Here is a 14,097-nt window from a genome sequence, read left to right on the forward strand (position 1 = left end):
GAGCCTGGAGATCTCTTGGGATGACAACTGTTCTTCAGACTACAGAGATCAGTTCCCCTGAAGACAGTGGAGAGCCAGTTTGGTGTAGTGGTTAAGCGTGCGGACTCTTATCTGGGAGAAGCGGGTTTGATTCCCCACTCCTCCACTTGCAGCTGCTGGAATGGCTTTGGGTCAGCCATAGCTCTGGCAGAGGTTGTCCTTGAAAGGGCAGCTTCTGTCAGAGCTCTCTCAGCCCCACCCACCTCACAGGGTTTGATTCCTCACTCCTCCACTTGCAGCTGTTGGAGTGGCCTTGGGTCAGCCATAGCTCTTGCAGAGGTTGTCCTTGAAAGGGCAGCTTCTGGGAGAGCTCTCTCCGCCCCACCCACCTCACAGGGTGTCTGTTGTGGGGGAGGAAGGTAAAGGAGATTGTGAGCCGCTCTAAGATTGTGAGTGGAGGGTGGGATATAAATCTAATGTCTTCTTCTTCTTCTTTGGAGTAGAGGTGGCCAAACTGGTTCAGGAGTCACATGTGGCTCTCTCACACACATTGTGTGGCTCTCGGAGCCCTCACTGTCCCCATCGGTCGGCTTCAAGATGGCATTTCTCTCTTTAGATCACTTCTCCAAGCCAAATCAGCTGGTGGCTTGGAAAATGCATTTAAAGTTAAAGTTGCTTTTTTACACCTCTCCCTCCCCATCTTTCTTCCTTCCTTCCTTCCTTCCTTCCTTCCTTCCTTCCTTCCTTCCTTCCTTCCTTCCTTCCTTCCTTCCTTCCTTCCTTCCTTCCTTCCTTCCTTCCCTCAAACGTGGTGTTTATTCTCTGTGGCTCTTATACTAGGCAAGTTTGCCCCCCCCCCTGCTTTGGAGGGTGGACTCGACAACATTATACCGTGCTGATGTCGTCCCCCCCCCGCGACGCTTGACTCCCAAATCTCCCAGTCTGTAGGTGGCAGCCATAGGTTCTGTGGACATCCCACAGTTTCTTCTGGAGCCCCAAGGTCCTATAAATTCTGTTCCATGGAATCACAGTTTTTCTCTTTAATATTCTTGTTTCTAACCCTCGCGTGGCTTGCAAAATCTGCTCGTGACCTCTACCACGGAACGTCCACAGAGAAGCCAGAGTTAGCAACCCTACCTCCCACAACCAGGAGCCACAATCCATGTTCCCTCTAAGCCAGCGGTCCCCAACTTCGTTGGCACCAGGGACCAGTTTCGCGGAAGACAATTTTTCCATGGACCGGGGGAGGGTGATGGTGTCAGGATTATACAATGGTGCACTTTATTTCTATTATTACATTGTAATATCTAATGAAATAATTATACAACTCATGGCCCCGTTGCTAACAGGCCACGGACCGATACCGGTCCACGGCTCCGGGAGTTGGGGACCCCTGCTCTAAGCTGTGGAGTCTTGTGAGCAAAAATTCTAGTTTGTGAGCTACTGGCATTACAGTTGTGAGCTACTGTGTAAATCAGGGGTGGCCAACGGTAGCTCTCCAGATGTTTTTTGTAGGCAAAAAAGAAGATTGTAGATAGAAGAAGATATTGGATTTATAACCCGCCCTCCAATCCGAAGAGTCTCAGAGCAGCTCACAATCTCCTTTAACTTCCTCCCCACAATAGACAGCCTGTGAGGTAGATGAAGATATTGGATTTATATCCCGCCCTCCAATCCGAAGAGTCTCAGAGCGCTCACAATCTCCTTTACCTTCCTCCCCCACAATAGACACCCTGTGAGGTAGATGAAGATATTGGATTTATATCCCGCCCTCCACTCCGAAGAATCTCAGAGCGGCTCACAATCTCCTTTACCTTCCTCCCCCACAATAGACACCCTGTGAGGTAGATGAAGATATTGGATTTATATCCCGCCCTCCACTCCGAAGAGTCTCAGAGCGGCTCACAATCTCCTTTCCCTCCCTCCCCCACAACAGACACCCTGTGAGGTAGATGGATTTATATCTTGCCCTCCACTCCGAAGAGTCTCAGAGCGGCTTACAATCTCCTTTCCCTTCCTCCCCCACAACAGACACCCTGTGAGGTGGGTGGGGCTGGAGAGGGCTCTCACAGCAGCTGCCCTTTCAAGGACAACCTCTGCCAGAGCGATGGCTGACCCAAGGCCATTCCAGCAGGTGCAAGTGGAGGAGTGGGGAATCAAACCTGGTTCTCCCAGATAAGAGTCTGCACACTTAACCACTACACCAAACTGGCTCTCCGACATCTGGAGAGCGACCGTTGGCCACCCTGGCGTAAATGATTGTGCTCTGGGGCTTTTTCCTGAGCTAAGACAAAAAGGTGTGAGCTGGACGTTAAAAAGTATGTGAGCTAACTCACGCTAACTCAGTTGAGAGGGAACACCGGCCACATTGTGATCCCACCCGCAATGCATTTCCCCTCGCCTGAATTCCATGCTGTGGGAAGGAGTACCAGTGAAGCCTTCGGGGTCTATGATGATCCATTCCACCACGTAATATTGCTTGGTCTTCTCATCTTCTTTCGTCATGAGCTCCATAGAGATCTCTTTGGCATTGTACATCAGCGAGCTGGGGAAAGGAAGAGAGCAATCAGGTGAGTACCCGCTAGGGTTGCCAATCCCCAGATAGGTATAAATACACAACAAAAGTTATAGTGGCCGGATGACTAATGTATTACATCCGACATGCAATATAAATTCATTTGAAGACTGAAACATCCGTCGAAGACTGAAAAACAATCCCCAAAGTTCCATTCCCCAAATCCCACCATTCTGGCAACGGAGTCCCGATGTACAGGAAGTCGACTTGCTTACTCCTGTTTCGATTCCACTTCCAGCAAAGGGCGTTCCGTGAATAATACGTGAACCACAAAGGTATAAAAATCAAAACACCCAATATTTAATGCAACCAGGGAGACATAATCATAACCGTTTGATTGTGCATCGCTGGTTTCATTAAATATTCTTTAGTGTTTTGATTTTATACCTTAGTGCACTTTGCAACTGGTTCCCCCCCCCCCGCCCCACCCTGTGTGGGCTTTACTGCATTTTTATTTCCTCAACGGAGAGCCAGTTTGGTGTAGTGGTTAAGTGTGTGGACTCTTATGTGGGAGAATCGGGTTTGATTCCCCACTCCTCCACTTGCACCTGCTAGAATGGCCTTGGGTCAGCCAGAGCTCTGGCAGAGGTTGTCCTTGAAAGGGCAGCTGCTGTGAGAGCCCTCTCCAGCCCCACCCACCTCACAGGGTGTCTGTCTCCTGAGAGGCAGTTTGGTGTAGTGGTGAAGTGCGCAGACTCTTATCTGGGAGAACTGGGTTTGATTCCCCACTCCTCCACTTGCACCTGCTGGAATGGCCTTAGGTCAGCCATCGCTCTGGCAGAGGTTGTCCTTGAAAGGGCAGCTGCTGTGAGAGCCCTCTCCAGCCCCACCCACCTCACAGGGTGTCTGTTGTGGGGGAGGAAGATAAAGGAGATTGTGAGCCGCTCTGAGACTCTTCGGAGTGGAGGGTGGGATATAAACCCAATATCTTCATCTACCTCACAGGGTGTCTGTTGTGGGGGAGGAAGGTAAAGGAGATTGTGAGCCGCTCTGAGACTCTTCAGAGTGGAGGGCGGGACATAAATTCAATATCTTCTTCATCGTCTTTTTGTTTGGGTCCTCCCCTCAATCCGTGCATGTTTTGCTTTTTCTAGTGGTTGATTCAGTATTACATTGCTTTATGTCTGGCATAAAAAGGTCAAGGTAGTCCCCTGTGCAAGCATCAGTCGTTTCTAACTCTGGAGTGACATCGCATCATGACGTTTTCATGGCAGACTTTTTACGGGGTGGTTTGCAATTGCCTTCCCCAGTCATCTACACTTTCCCCAGTTCATCTACACTGGGTGCTCATTTTACCAACCTCGAAAGGATGGAAGGCTGAGTCAACTTGGAGCCGGCAACCTGAACCCAGCTTCCACTGGGATCGAACTCAGGTCATGAGCAGAGAGCTTGGACTGCAATACTGCAGCTTTACCACTCTGTGCCATAGGACTCTTATTCAGCATAAAACCCTGCAATTTAAGGGAGATATGCTGGTGATGTAATATCAAATTGACCACTAGAGGGCAAAAACACATGTGGAACAGGAGATAGAAAAAACCCTGAAGCAACAGGAATGGACAACACAGGAACGCAAAAAATTCCAGTGAAAGCACCCTCCTATGGCCTCCATGTGAGCAAAGATGCCCCCCCAAACAAGACGTAAAGCAGAACAACTGGCCGTTCCTCACTTGAACTTCAAGGTGCAATTCTGCCAATCGAAGGGAAAGAAGTTGACGTTGATGGGGCAGGCGCTTCGGAAGATGGCAGGTGGGAGCCAGTACACGTAGCCGCTGTCATAGAGCAGAATGTTGCAACTGTAGGTAATTTGGAATTCACCATCGTTGCTGTAGAGGGAGACAATGCCACATTGCCAAGGAGAGAGTTTAGTTCAGCCCAGAGAATCTTGGCCTTATATGGCCTAGTTCAGCCCAGAGAATCTTGGCCTTATACATCTAGTTCAGAACAGAGAATCATGGCCTAGTTCGGCCCAGAGAATCTTGGCCTTATATGACCTAGTTCAGCCCAGAGAATCTTGGCCTTATATGATCTAGTTCAGCCCAGAGAATCTTTGCCTTATACAGCCTAGTTCAGCCCAGAGAATCTTGGCCTTATACGGTCTAGTTCAGCCCAGAGAATCTTGGCCTTATACGGTCTAGTTCAGCCCAGAGAATCTTGGCCTTATACGGTCTAGTTCAGCCCAGAGAATCTTGGCCTTATATGACCTAGTTCAGCCCAGAGAATCTTGGCCTTATATGATCTAGTTCAGCCCAGAGAATCTTTGCCTTATACAGCCTAGTTCAGCCCAGAGAATCTTGGCTGTATATGACCTAGTTCAGCCCAGAGAATCTTGGCCTTATACGGTCTAGTTCAGCACAGAGAATCTTGGCCTTATACGGTCTAGTTCAGCACAGAGAATCTTGGCCTTATACGGCCTAGTTCAGCCCAGAGAATCGTGGCCTTATATGATGTAGTTCAGCCCAGAGAAACTTGGCCTTATACGGCCTAGTTCAGCCCAGAGAATCTTAGCCTTGTACGGCCTAGTTCAGCACAGAAAATCTTGGCCTTATATGACCTAGTTCAGCCCAGAGAATCTTGTCTTTATATGACTTAGTTCATCCCGAAGTATCTTTTCCTTATAAGGCCTAGTTTGGCCCAGGGAATTTTGGTTTCATAGGACCTAGTTCAGCCCAGAGAATCTTCTGCTTACAAGGCCTAGTTCAGCATAGAGAATCTTCTTATAGACGCAGATCAAAGTAGAACTCTAACTTAACCGCAAAGTTCCCTGGGGGCCTGTTACTCATATGGAGCAGCCTGGCCTCCAATGAGAAGCTACAGTCTCTAGATCCAGCGCTTTAAAGACAAAGGAGCAGGGCTCCGCAAAAGAAAACTCGGCAGCTCTAGGAAATGGCTTCAGTTGGTACTCACTTGTTCTCTAGGACAATTTCAGGGAGCCACAACATGTCTGCTGGCAGGCGGAGGAGATCAATGCCTCCATATTCTGTCTTGTTCCACTGCAGCCTGTAGTCATTCCATCCCTGGGGATAGTAAAAAAGACGCCGTCTGGATTTTCTGTAATCTGCCATCTCTCTCTCTCTAGTACACCTTTATCCTTCCCTTCCTTCAATGAACTCTCCTGCGTCCATTTTATCCTCATGACCGCCAGTGAGGCAGGGTAAGTTGAGCTACAGAGAGTGACTGGCTCACAGTCACCCAGTTTTTGTGGCAGTGTCGCTGTTCGAACCTGGGTCTCTCAGCTCCTAGTCTGATACTCTTTACTCAGGCCTTGACGAATTTTCTTTAGCTGTAGGAGCCAGCCCTGAAATTTAGGAACCAGACTCTTTGTTCAGCCTTCTGGGGTTTGTATTTTCGTAGTATTTTATCACCACTGCTACAGAAAAACTGATGACTAAGGCCCTTTACAGATTCTCATAATTTTACTCAAGATATATGAGTATATGACGGAAGCATAAGATGTAAATAAATACAGAGGTAAGCCTGGCTGCCATCGTTATAAAAACCTCACAATGAAATCATTGCTGCAAATGCTAAGCATCAGGGCAACCTGGCACCTGGAGATTATCACTAACCATCACCCCACGTTGGAGACAGATCCAGATGAGTAGCCATGGTAGTCTGTCTGTAGCAGTAGAAAAGAATCATAGAGCTGGAAGGGTCCTCCAGGGTCGTCTAATCCAACCCCTTGCACAATGCAGGAAACTCACCTAAATTCACAGGATCTTCATTGCTGTCAGATGGCCATCTAGCCTCTCTTTAAGAACCTCCAAGGAAGAGCCCACCACCTTCCGAGGAAGCCTGTTCCACTGAGGAACCGCTTTAACGGTCAGGAATCATAGAATCCTAGAGCTGGAAGGGACCTCCAGGGTCATCTAATCCAACCCCTTGCACAATGCAGGAAACTCACCTAAATTCACAGGATCTTCATTGCTGTCAGATGGCCATCTAGCCTCTCTAAGAACCTCCAAGGAAGAGCCCACCACCTTCCGAGGAAGCCTGTTCCACTGAGGAACCGCTCTAACGGCCAGGAAGTTCTTCCTAATGTTGAGCCAGAAACTGTTTTGATTTAATTTCAATCCATTGGTTCTGGTTCCACCTTCTGGGGCCACAGAAAACAATTCCACACCCTCTCCTATATGACAGCCCTTCAAGTACTTGAAGATGGTGATCATATCACTTCTCAGCCGTCTCCTCTCCAGGCTAAACATCCCCAGCCCCTTCAACCTTTCTTCATAGGACTTGGTCTCCAGACCCCTCACCATCTTCGTCGCCCTCCTCTGGACCCATCCCAGCTTGTCTATATCCTTCTTAAAATGTGGTGGCCAATACTCAAGGTGAGGTCTTACCAGAGCAGAGTAAAGCGATACCATCACTTCATGTGAAGAGCAAGAGTCCAGGAGCACCTAAAGGCTAACAAAATTTGCAGCAGGAGAACCTTTTGTGAGTCCCTGCTGACTTCTTCAGATACAGACGGAAGGTGAGTCCATCTGTCCTATTTATTAGAAAATGGAACAATTTCAGATGCTGAATGACAATGGAAGACAAATGACAGCAGCAGGTGAATGACAACAGCAGGTATGACTGGATTAGGTGTGATAGGCAGATGGGTAGTAGGCATGGAGAAATCAGCATTGGTAAAGAGACAGAAAACCTAGATCTCGATTCAGTCCAGGATTTTGAAAAAAAACAAACAAACAGTGGGGGAACATTTTAACCTTCCAGGACATGCAGTCGCTTGTCAAGAAGGCTCTTGTCATTATCTCGAGGCACTTTTGCTTTCCAGTGTCTACGCTTCGCTGCTATTGCTGTGTAACAGTCGAAACATTCCTTTCTGCCTAGTTTCAAGGTCGCTCTTACCAAGGTCGCTCTTGCCTGATTATGTGCCCACCTGCAAGAGGCCTGGGAAGAGTTTTGGAGGGAGGGACTGCTTGCTTCCCGCTTGGCGTGCTTCCACCATTTCTTTGAATGTGTAATGGTTCGGACCAGGGCTTTAAGAAAAGGGCAAAAGCCCGCCAAAGCCAGTTTTCACAAGGACCGTCTTGCTCTGATCTGTCATGTATCAATAAACAGCTGTCCTTGTAATGGACTGTCTCTGATCATTGAACTGCCAGGGTCTTGACACTGCTGACCTAAGAGCAGCAGTTCTCTTGGAAGGAGATTTCAAAGGTAGATTAGAGTCTGCCGAGTTGCAGCTGATAATGAAGCTCAAGAAGGCGCATCCTCCTGGACTGAACTGAGACCTAGGTTTCCTGTCTCATCACCAATGCTGCTTTCTGCACACCTTCTACCCCCCTGCATACTGCACCTAAACCTATCATGCCTGCTGTTGTCATATTGGCTGCTATTGGCATCTGAAATAATTGCATTCTCCAAGATGTAAGGACAGATGGATTCACGTGCCAGCTGTATCTGAAGTGAGCGGTGACTCATGCAAGCTCATACCCTGCCGCAGGTTTTGTTATTCCTTAACGACGCTCTTGTTCTTTATGGAGTGTCTTGCTTGAAATTAAACTGCACACTGTCGATATAATGGCTGTCGTTTCTTAACGTCTTCTTTCTGCCTTATATGAGGACAGCACCAGCAAAGGGCTAATTTTCTAGCAGGAGCTCCTTTGCATATTAGGCCACACCCCTCTGCTGTAGCCAATCCTCCAAGAGCTTACAGTAGGCCCTGTAAGAAAAGCCCTGTAAGCTCTTGGAGGATTGGCTACATCAAAGGTGTGTGGCCCAGGAGTGGAATTCTAGCAGAAGCTCCTTTGCATGTTAGGCCACACCTCTCTGATGTAGCCAATCCTCCTGGAGCTTACAGTAGGCCCTGTTAAGAAGAGCCCTGTAAGCTCTTGGAGGATTGGCTACATCAAGGGTGTGTGGCCCAGGGGTGGAATTCTAGCAGAAGCTCCTTTGCATATTAGGCCACACCTCTCTGATGTAGCCAATCCTCCTGGAGCTTACAGTAGGCCCTGTTAAGAAGAGCCCTGTAAGCTCTTGGAGGATTGGCTACATCAAGGGTGTGTGGCCCAGGGTTGAAATTCTAGCAGAAGCTCCTTTGCATATTAGGCCACACCTCTGTGATGTAGCCAATCCTCCTGGAGCTTACAGTAGGCCCTGTAAGAAGAGCCCTGTAAGCTCTTGGAGGATTGGCTACATCAAGGGTGTGTGGCATAATATGCAAAAGGGCTCCTGCTACAAAATGAGCCCTTCCATTCCCAAAAGAAAGGTAAGGCCATTTCGCTTCTTTCCTCAAAAGTTAAGAGGTGAAAACAGGGATTTTGTGTCGCAGGGTCGTGGCACTGTTGCAGCTGAATTGCCTATGAGCAATTGCAAATGCTTCTACTTACATGCTCAATCCATACACTGGTGGTGAGTGTTTCATCCGCCTCTTTCTGCAAAACAGAATAGAAGGGAGGCTGATTAAAACCAGGATTTCAGAAACAAGTGCGGGGAATGCTTGGGATGGGAAAGATGAGCGATCCATCGGCACCATACTCACAGGGTTGCCAGCCTCCAGGTGGGGCCTGGAGATCTCCCGCATTTATAACTGATCAGCCCCCCTGGGGAAAATACCAATGCAAACTAGGGTTTCAGTGGAATTACAGCAGAGCCTCCTCTTCTGCCTTTAACAGCAGCTTGCGACACAGGAATCAGGACGCAAGTTTTTAGGTAGCCTGGAAGTCATAGAATCCTAGAGTTGGAAGGGACCTCCAGGGTCATCGAGTCCAACCCCCTGCACAATGCAGGAAACTCACAAGTACCTCCCCCTAAATTCACAGGATCCTCATTGCTGTCAGATGGCCATCTAGCCTCTGTTTCAAAACCTCCAAGGAAGGAGAGCCCACCACCTCCTGAGGAAGCCTGTTCCACTGAGGAATCGCTCTAACCGTCAGGAAGTTCTTCCTAATGTAGAGCCGGAAAATGTTTTATTTAATTTCAACCCATTGGTTCTGGTCTGACCTTCTGGGGAACAGAAAACAATTCCACCCCATCCTGTATATGACAGCCCTTCAAGTACCTGAAGATGGTGATCCTTTCACCTCGCAGCTTAGGATTGTCTACCGATTCCTGTAGGTCCAATGGTCTAGTTAAGGGGTGGCCAACGGTAGCTCTCCAGATGTTTTTTGCCTACAACTCCAATCAGCCCCAACCATCAGCCATGCTAAGTGGGGCTGATGGAAGCTGTAGGCAAAAAAAACATCTGGAGAGCTACCGTTGGCCACCCCTGTTGTCAAGAGTGCCTATTGCCGTGATTATAATGAGATGAGATTGGTGCCTGTATGTAACCTATGGTAACCCCTGAGTCCTGCTTGGCTGTTATCTGTCTGCTTTCATTCTTCAGCCTGTTATGTCTGCAACCCACCAGGTCACCTTTCAACCCTGGGAACTAGACAGAGAGTTGCTCCAAGACCAACCACTGTTATCTATACTTCCAGAGACTCTCACAGTTTTTAGTGGGCAGTCGTGTTGGTCTGAAGCAGTAGAACAAAGTAGGAGTCAAGTGGCGCCTTTTAAGACCAACAGAGCTTTATTCAGAACGTAAGGTTTCGTGTGCTAGAAGCACACTTCATTAGGCCGTGGCTTCTTTTATGTTCCTATGTCTGGGGCAGTGATGCTTTGTATTCTTGCTGCTTGTGGTGGGGGCGGCAGTGGGAGGGCTCCTGGAGTTCTGGCCCCACTGATGGACCTCCTGATGGCACTTGGGTTTTTTGGCCACTGTGTGAAACAGAGTGTTGGACTGGCTGGGCCATTAGCCTGATCCAACATGGCTTCTCTTATGTTCTTATGTCTGGGGCAGTGATGTTCTGCTTTCTTGGTGCTTGTGGGGCAGAGTGGGAGGGCTTCTGGAGTTCTCCCCCGTATGGTGGACCTCCTGATGGCACCTGGGTTTTGGACACTGTGTAATTAGACCTGATGGGCCACTAGCCTGATCCAACATGGCTTCACTTATGTTCCTATGTCTCGGGCACTGATGCTCTGTATTCTTGCTGCTTGGGGCAGGGCACAGTGGGAGGGCTCTTGGAGTTCTGGCCTACTGGTGGACCTCCTGAGGGCACCTGGGTTTTGGCCACTGGGTAACACAGAGTGTTGGACTGGATGGGCCACTGGCCTGATCCAACATGGCTTCTCTTATGTTCCTATGTCTGGAGATCAGTTCTAATTCCGCAAGGTCTCCAGCCCCCCCCCCCCCCTTACAGTTGTTATCTCTTGTTTGGGACCAGTGGGTGCCTCCCCTTCAGGCCTGTGGAAGAACTCACCAAGGAAACCAGATTGGAGAGGGTCAGCGCCAAATAAACGGTGAGGGTCTCGTCTTTGGAAGCCACCGGCCTCAGGTCCTTGTTGTAGCCTCTCTCCACGAAGAGATGGTTTATGAGGGTTTCCTCCATGTTCACAGCTAGGGTGCCTGGAGAGGCAGGGAGACAAGGGGAGCTGAGTGTGCATGAAGGCTAAGCAACACAGGAACTTCCTGGGATGTATGGGTGGAGCCTGGGGAGGGGAGGGACCTCAGCAGGGTATTATGGGAGATCTCCGGGAATCTCCCAGAGCAGCCATGTTCTCTAGGGGAACTGATCTCTGCAATTGAGAGCTCCTGGAGAATTGATGAAAGCTTCAAGAGGGGGTTGGATAAGCATACGGAGCAGAGGTCCATCAGTGGCTATTAGCCACTGCATATTGTTGGAACTCTCTGTCTGAGGCAAGTGATGCTCTATATTCTTGGTGCTTGGGGGGGCACAGTGGGAGGTCTTTGAGTGTCCTGGCCCCACTGGCGGACCTCCTGATGACACCTGGGTTTTTTGGGGCGGGGGCGGGTTTGACCACTGTGTGACACAGAGTGTTGGACTGGATGGGCCACTGGCGTGATCCAGCATGGCTTCTCTTATGATCTTATGATGCTCTGTATTCTTGGTGCTTGGGGGTGGGGCACAGTGTGAGGACTTTCAGTGTCCAGGTCCCACTGGTGGACTGTCTCACGGCACTCTGTTTATTAGACCACTTTGTGACACAGAGTGTTGGACTGGATGGGCCATTGGCCTGATCCAAGATGGCTTCTCTTATGTTCTTATGTGACACAGAGTGTTGGACTGGATGGGCCACTGGCTGATCCAACATGGCTTCTCTTATGTTCTTATGTGACACAGAGTGTTGGACTGGAGGGGACACTGGCCTGATCCAACATGGCTTCTCTTATGTTCTTATGTGACACAGAGTGTTGGACTAGGTGGGCCATTGGCCTGATCCAACATGGCTTCTCTTATGTTCTTATGTGACACAGAGTGTTGGACTGGAGGGGCCACTGGCCTGATCCAACATGGCTTCTCTTATGTTCTTATGTCTGGGGCAGTGATGCTCTGTATTCTTGGTGCTTGGGGGAGCACAGTGGGAGGGCTTCTAGTGTCCTGGCCCCACTGGTGGACCTCTTGATGGCACTTGGGTTTTTTGGCCTCTGTGTGACATAGAGTGTTGGACTTGATGGGCCATTGGCCTGATCCAACATGGCTTCTCTTATGTTCTTATGGCCGAGAGGAGCCTTCCCATTGCACTCATATACCGGATTCGTTACAAAGTGCTGGTCATTACCTTTGAAGCCCTATATGGCCGAGGACCTGCCTACCTGAGGGACCGTCTCTCCCCGCACGAACCCCAGAGAGCACTGAGGTCAGCAGGGAAGAACCTGCTGACTGTCCCCGGGCCAAAAGAGGCAAAACCCCAGAGTACCCGTTCTCGGGCTTTCTCTGTCATGGCTCCACAGCTGTGGAATCAGCTTCCAGAAGAGATGCGGGCCCTGCGGGACTTTAAGCAGTTCCGCAGGGCCTGCAGGACCACCTTGTTCCGAATGGCCTTCACTGAGTAGAACTGCTAAGCAAAACTTGCCATCCGGGTAATAGCACAAAAATATTAATTTTATTGTTTTTAGAATTTTAATGGATTTTAATTAATTGTAGTTAAAATGTTATATTATACAATGTGTGTATTGAATTCTTGTTGTTAGCCGCCCTGAGCCTGCTTCGGCCGGGAGGGCGGGATGCAAATAAAATGTGATGATGTGATGGTGATGACTCATCAGTGCAATGGAAAGGCGCCACTCGGCTGCTTTCAACCCGAAAGCGACTGGGCACTGCTAAGAAGAAGAATGCAGATTTATACCCCACTCTTCTCTCTGAATCAGAGACTCGGAGCGGCTCACAATCTCCTTTATCTTCCTCCCCCACAACAGACACCCTGTGAGGTGGGTGGGGCTGAGAGAACTCTCCCAGAAGCTGCCCTTTCAAGCACAACTCTGCGAGAGCTATGGCTGACCCAAGGCCATTCCAGCAGCTGCAAGTAGAGGAGTGGGGAATCCAACCCAGTTCTCCCAGAGAAGAGTCTGCGCACGTAACCAACACGGTCCCCAACCTTTTTGGCACCAGGAACCGGTTATGTGGAAGACAATTTTTCCATGGACCAGCGGGGTGGGAATTGTATCATCCCAAAACCATTGCCCACTCCCCACCCTGCTGGTCCATGGAAAAATTGTCTTCCACATAACCGGTTCCTGGTGCCAAAAAGGTTGGGGACCGCTGACCTAGGGCGCCATGGGGGGTGGGCGGCGAATTGGACTCCCTTCTAGAACCGGAAAGAAGGGGGAGAAGCCTCCTCCAGTGCTCTCTGAAGAGAATCATAGAATCATAGAGTTGGAAGGGACCTCCAGGGTCATCTAGTCCAACCCCCTGTACAATGTAGGAAACTCACAAACCCCTCCCCCTAAATTCACGGGATCGTCATTGCTGTCAGATGGCCATCCAGCCTCTGTTTCAAAACCTCCAAGGAAGGAGAGCCCACCACCTCCCAAGGAAGCCTGTTCCACTGAGGAATCGCTCTAACGGTCAAGAAGTTCTTCCTAATGTTTTTTTTTTATATTTAAACAATTTTTATTGATAACATATGGTAACAATTTCCATTAATAACTTCTTTTCATCTATTCCATATGCTTCTCTCTAATCACCCCTCCCCCTGTTACTTGACCCCCACCGTGTTATTTACTCAAAATGCTAACATTAAAAGGTACCCTTAATTCCTAAGAACTAAAATTAATATTCTTCTTTCTTCTAAAATTTAATCATTATTAAAAATTGTCCAATGTTTTTTTTTTACTTTCCACTCGTCTTCTACATAACTTTCCCACTCCCTTTTAAAATCTTCTAAATCTTAGTCTCTTAAAGTTCTTCTTAATTTGTCCATCTCACTCCATGTCATAACTTTTACATTCCAGTCCCATTTCTCTGGTATTTTTTCTTGCTTCCATAACTGTGTATACAATGTCCTAGCAGCTGAAAGCAAGTACCAAATTATAGTTCCATCTTCTTTTGGAAATTTTTCCATTTGTAATCCCAACAGAAAAGTCTCTGCAGCTTTCTTGAATTCATATCCCAAGTTCTTCCTCATGTTGAGCCGGAAACTGTTCTGATTTAATTTCAACCCCTTGGTTCTGGTGTAGTGGTTAGGTGTGCGGACTCTTATCTGGGAGAACCGGGTTTGATTCCCCACTCCTCCACTTGTACCTGCTAGCATGGCCT

General features: G+C 48.7%; 1 protein-coding gene across 1 annotated transcript in view; it reads right to left on the reverse strand.

Moving 5' to 3' along the window:
• Positions 1 to 14,097, reverse strand: part of LOC132574374 (acetylcholine receptor subunit delta-like) — a 48,710-nt gene that overhangs the window by 21,512 nt on the left and 13,101 nt on the right. Inside the window, exons 4-8 of the mRNA XM_060242736.1 lie at positions 10,801 to 10,989; positions 8,890 to 8,934; positions 5,462 to 5,571; positions 4,225 to 4,380; positions 2,409 to 2,524 (exon numbers count right to left, since the gene is read on the reverse strand). Coding sequence (XP_060098719.1) covers positions 2,409 to 2,524; positions 4,225 to 4,380; positions 5,462 to 5,571; positions 8,890 to 8,934; positions 10,801 to 10,989 — 616 coding nt within the window. The remainder of the gene's footprint in view (positions 1 to 2,408; positions 2,525 to 4,224; positions 4,381 to 5,461; positions 5,572 to 8,889; positions 8,935 to 10,800; positions 10,990 to 14,097) is intronic.

This window comes from Heteronotia binoei, chromosome 6 (assembly GCF_032191835.1).
Source record: "Heteronotia binoei isolate CCM8104 ecotype False Entrance Well chromosome 6, APGP_CSIRO_Hbin_v1, whole genome shotgun sequence".
NCBI classification, from domain to species: domain Eukaryota; kingdom Metazoa; phylum Chordata; class Lepidosauria; order Squamata; family Gekkonidae; genus Heteronotia; species Heteronotia binoei.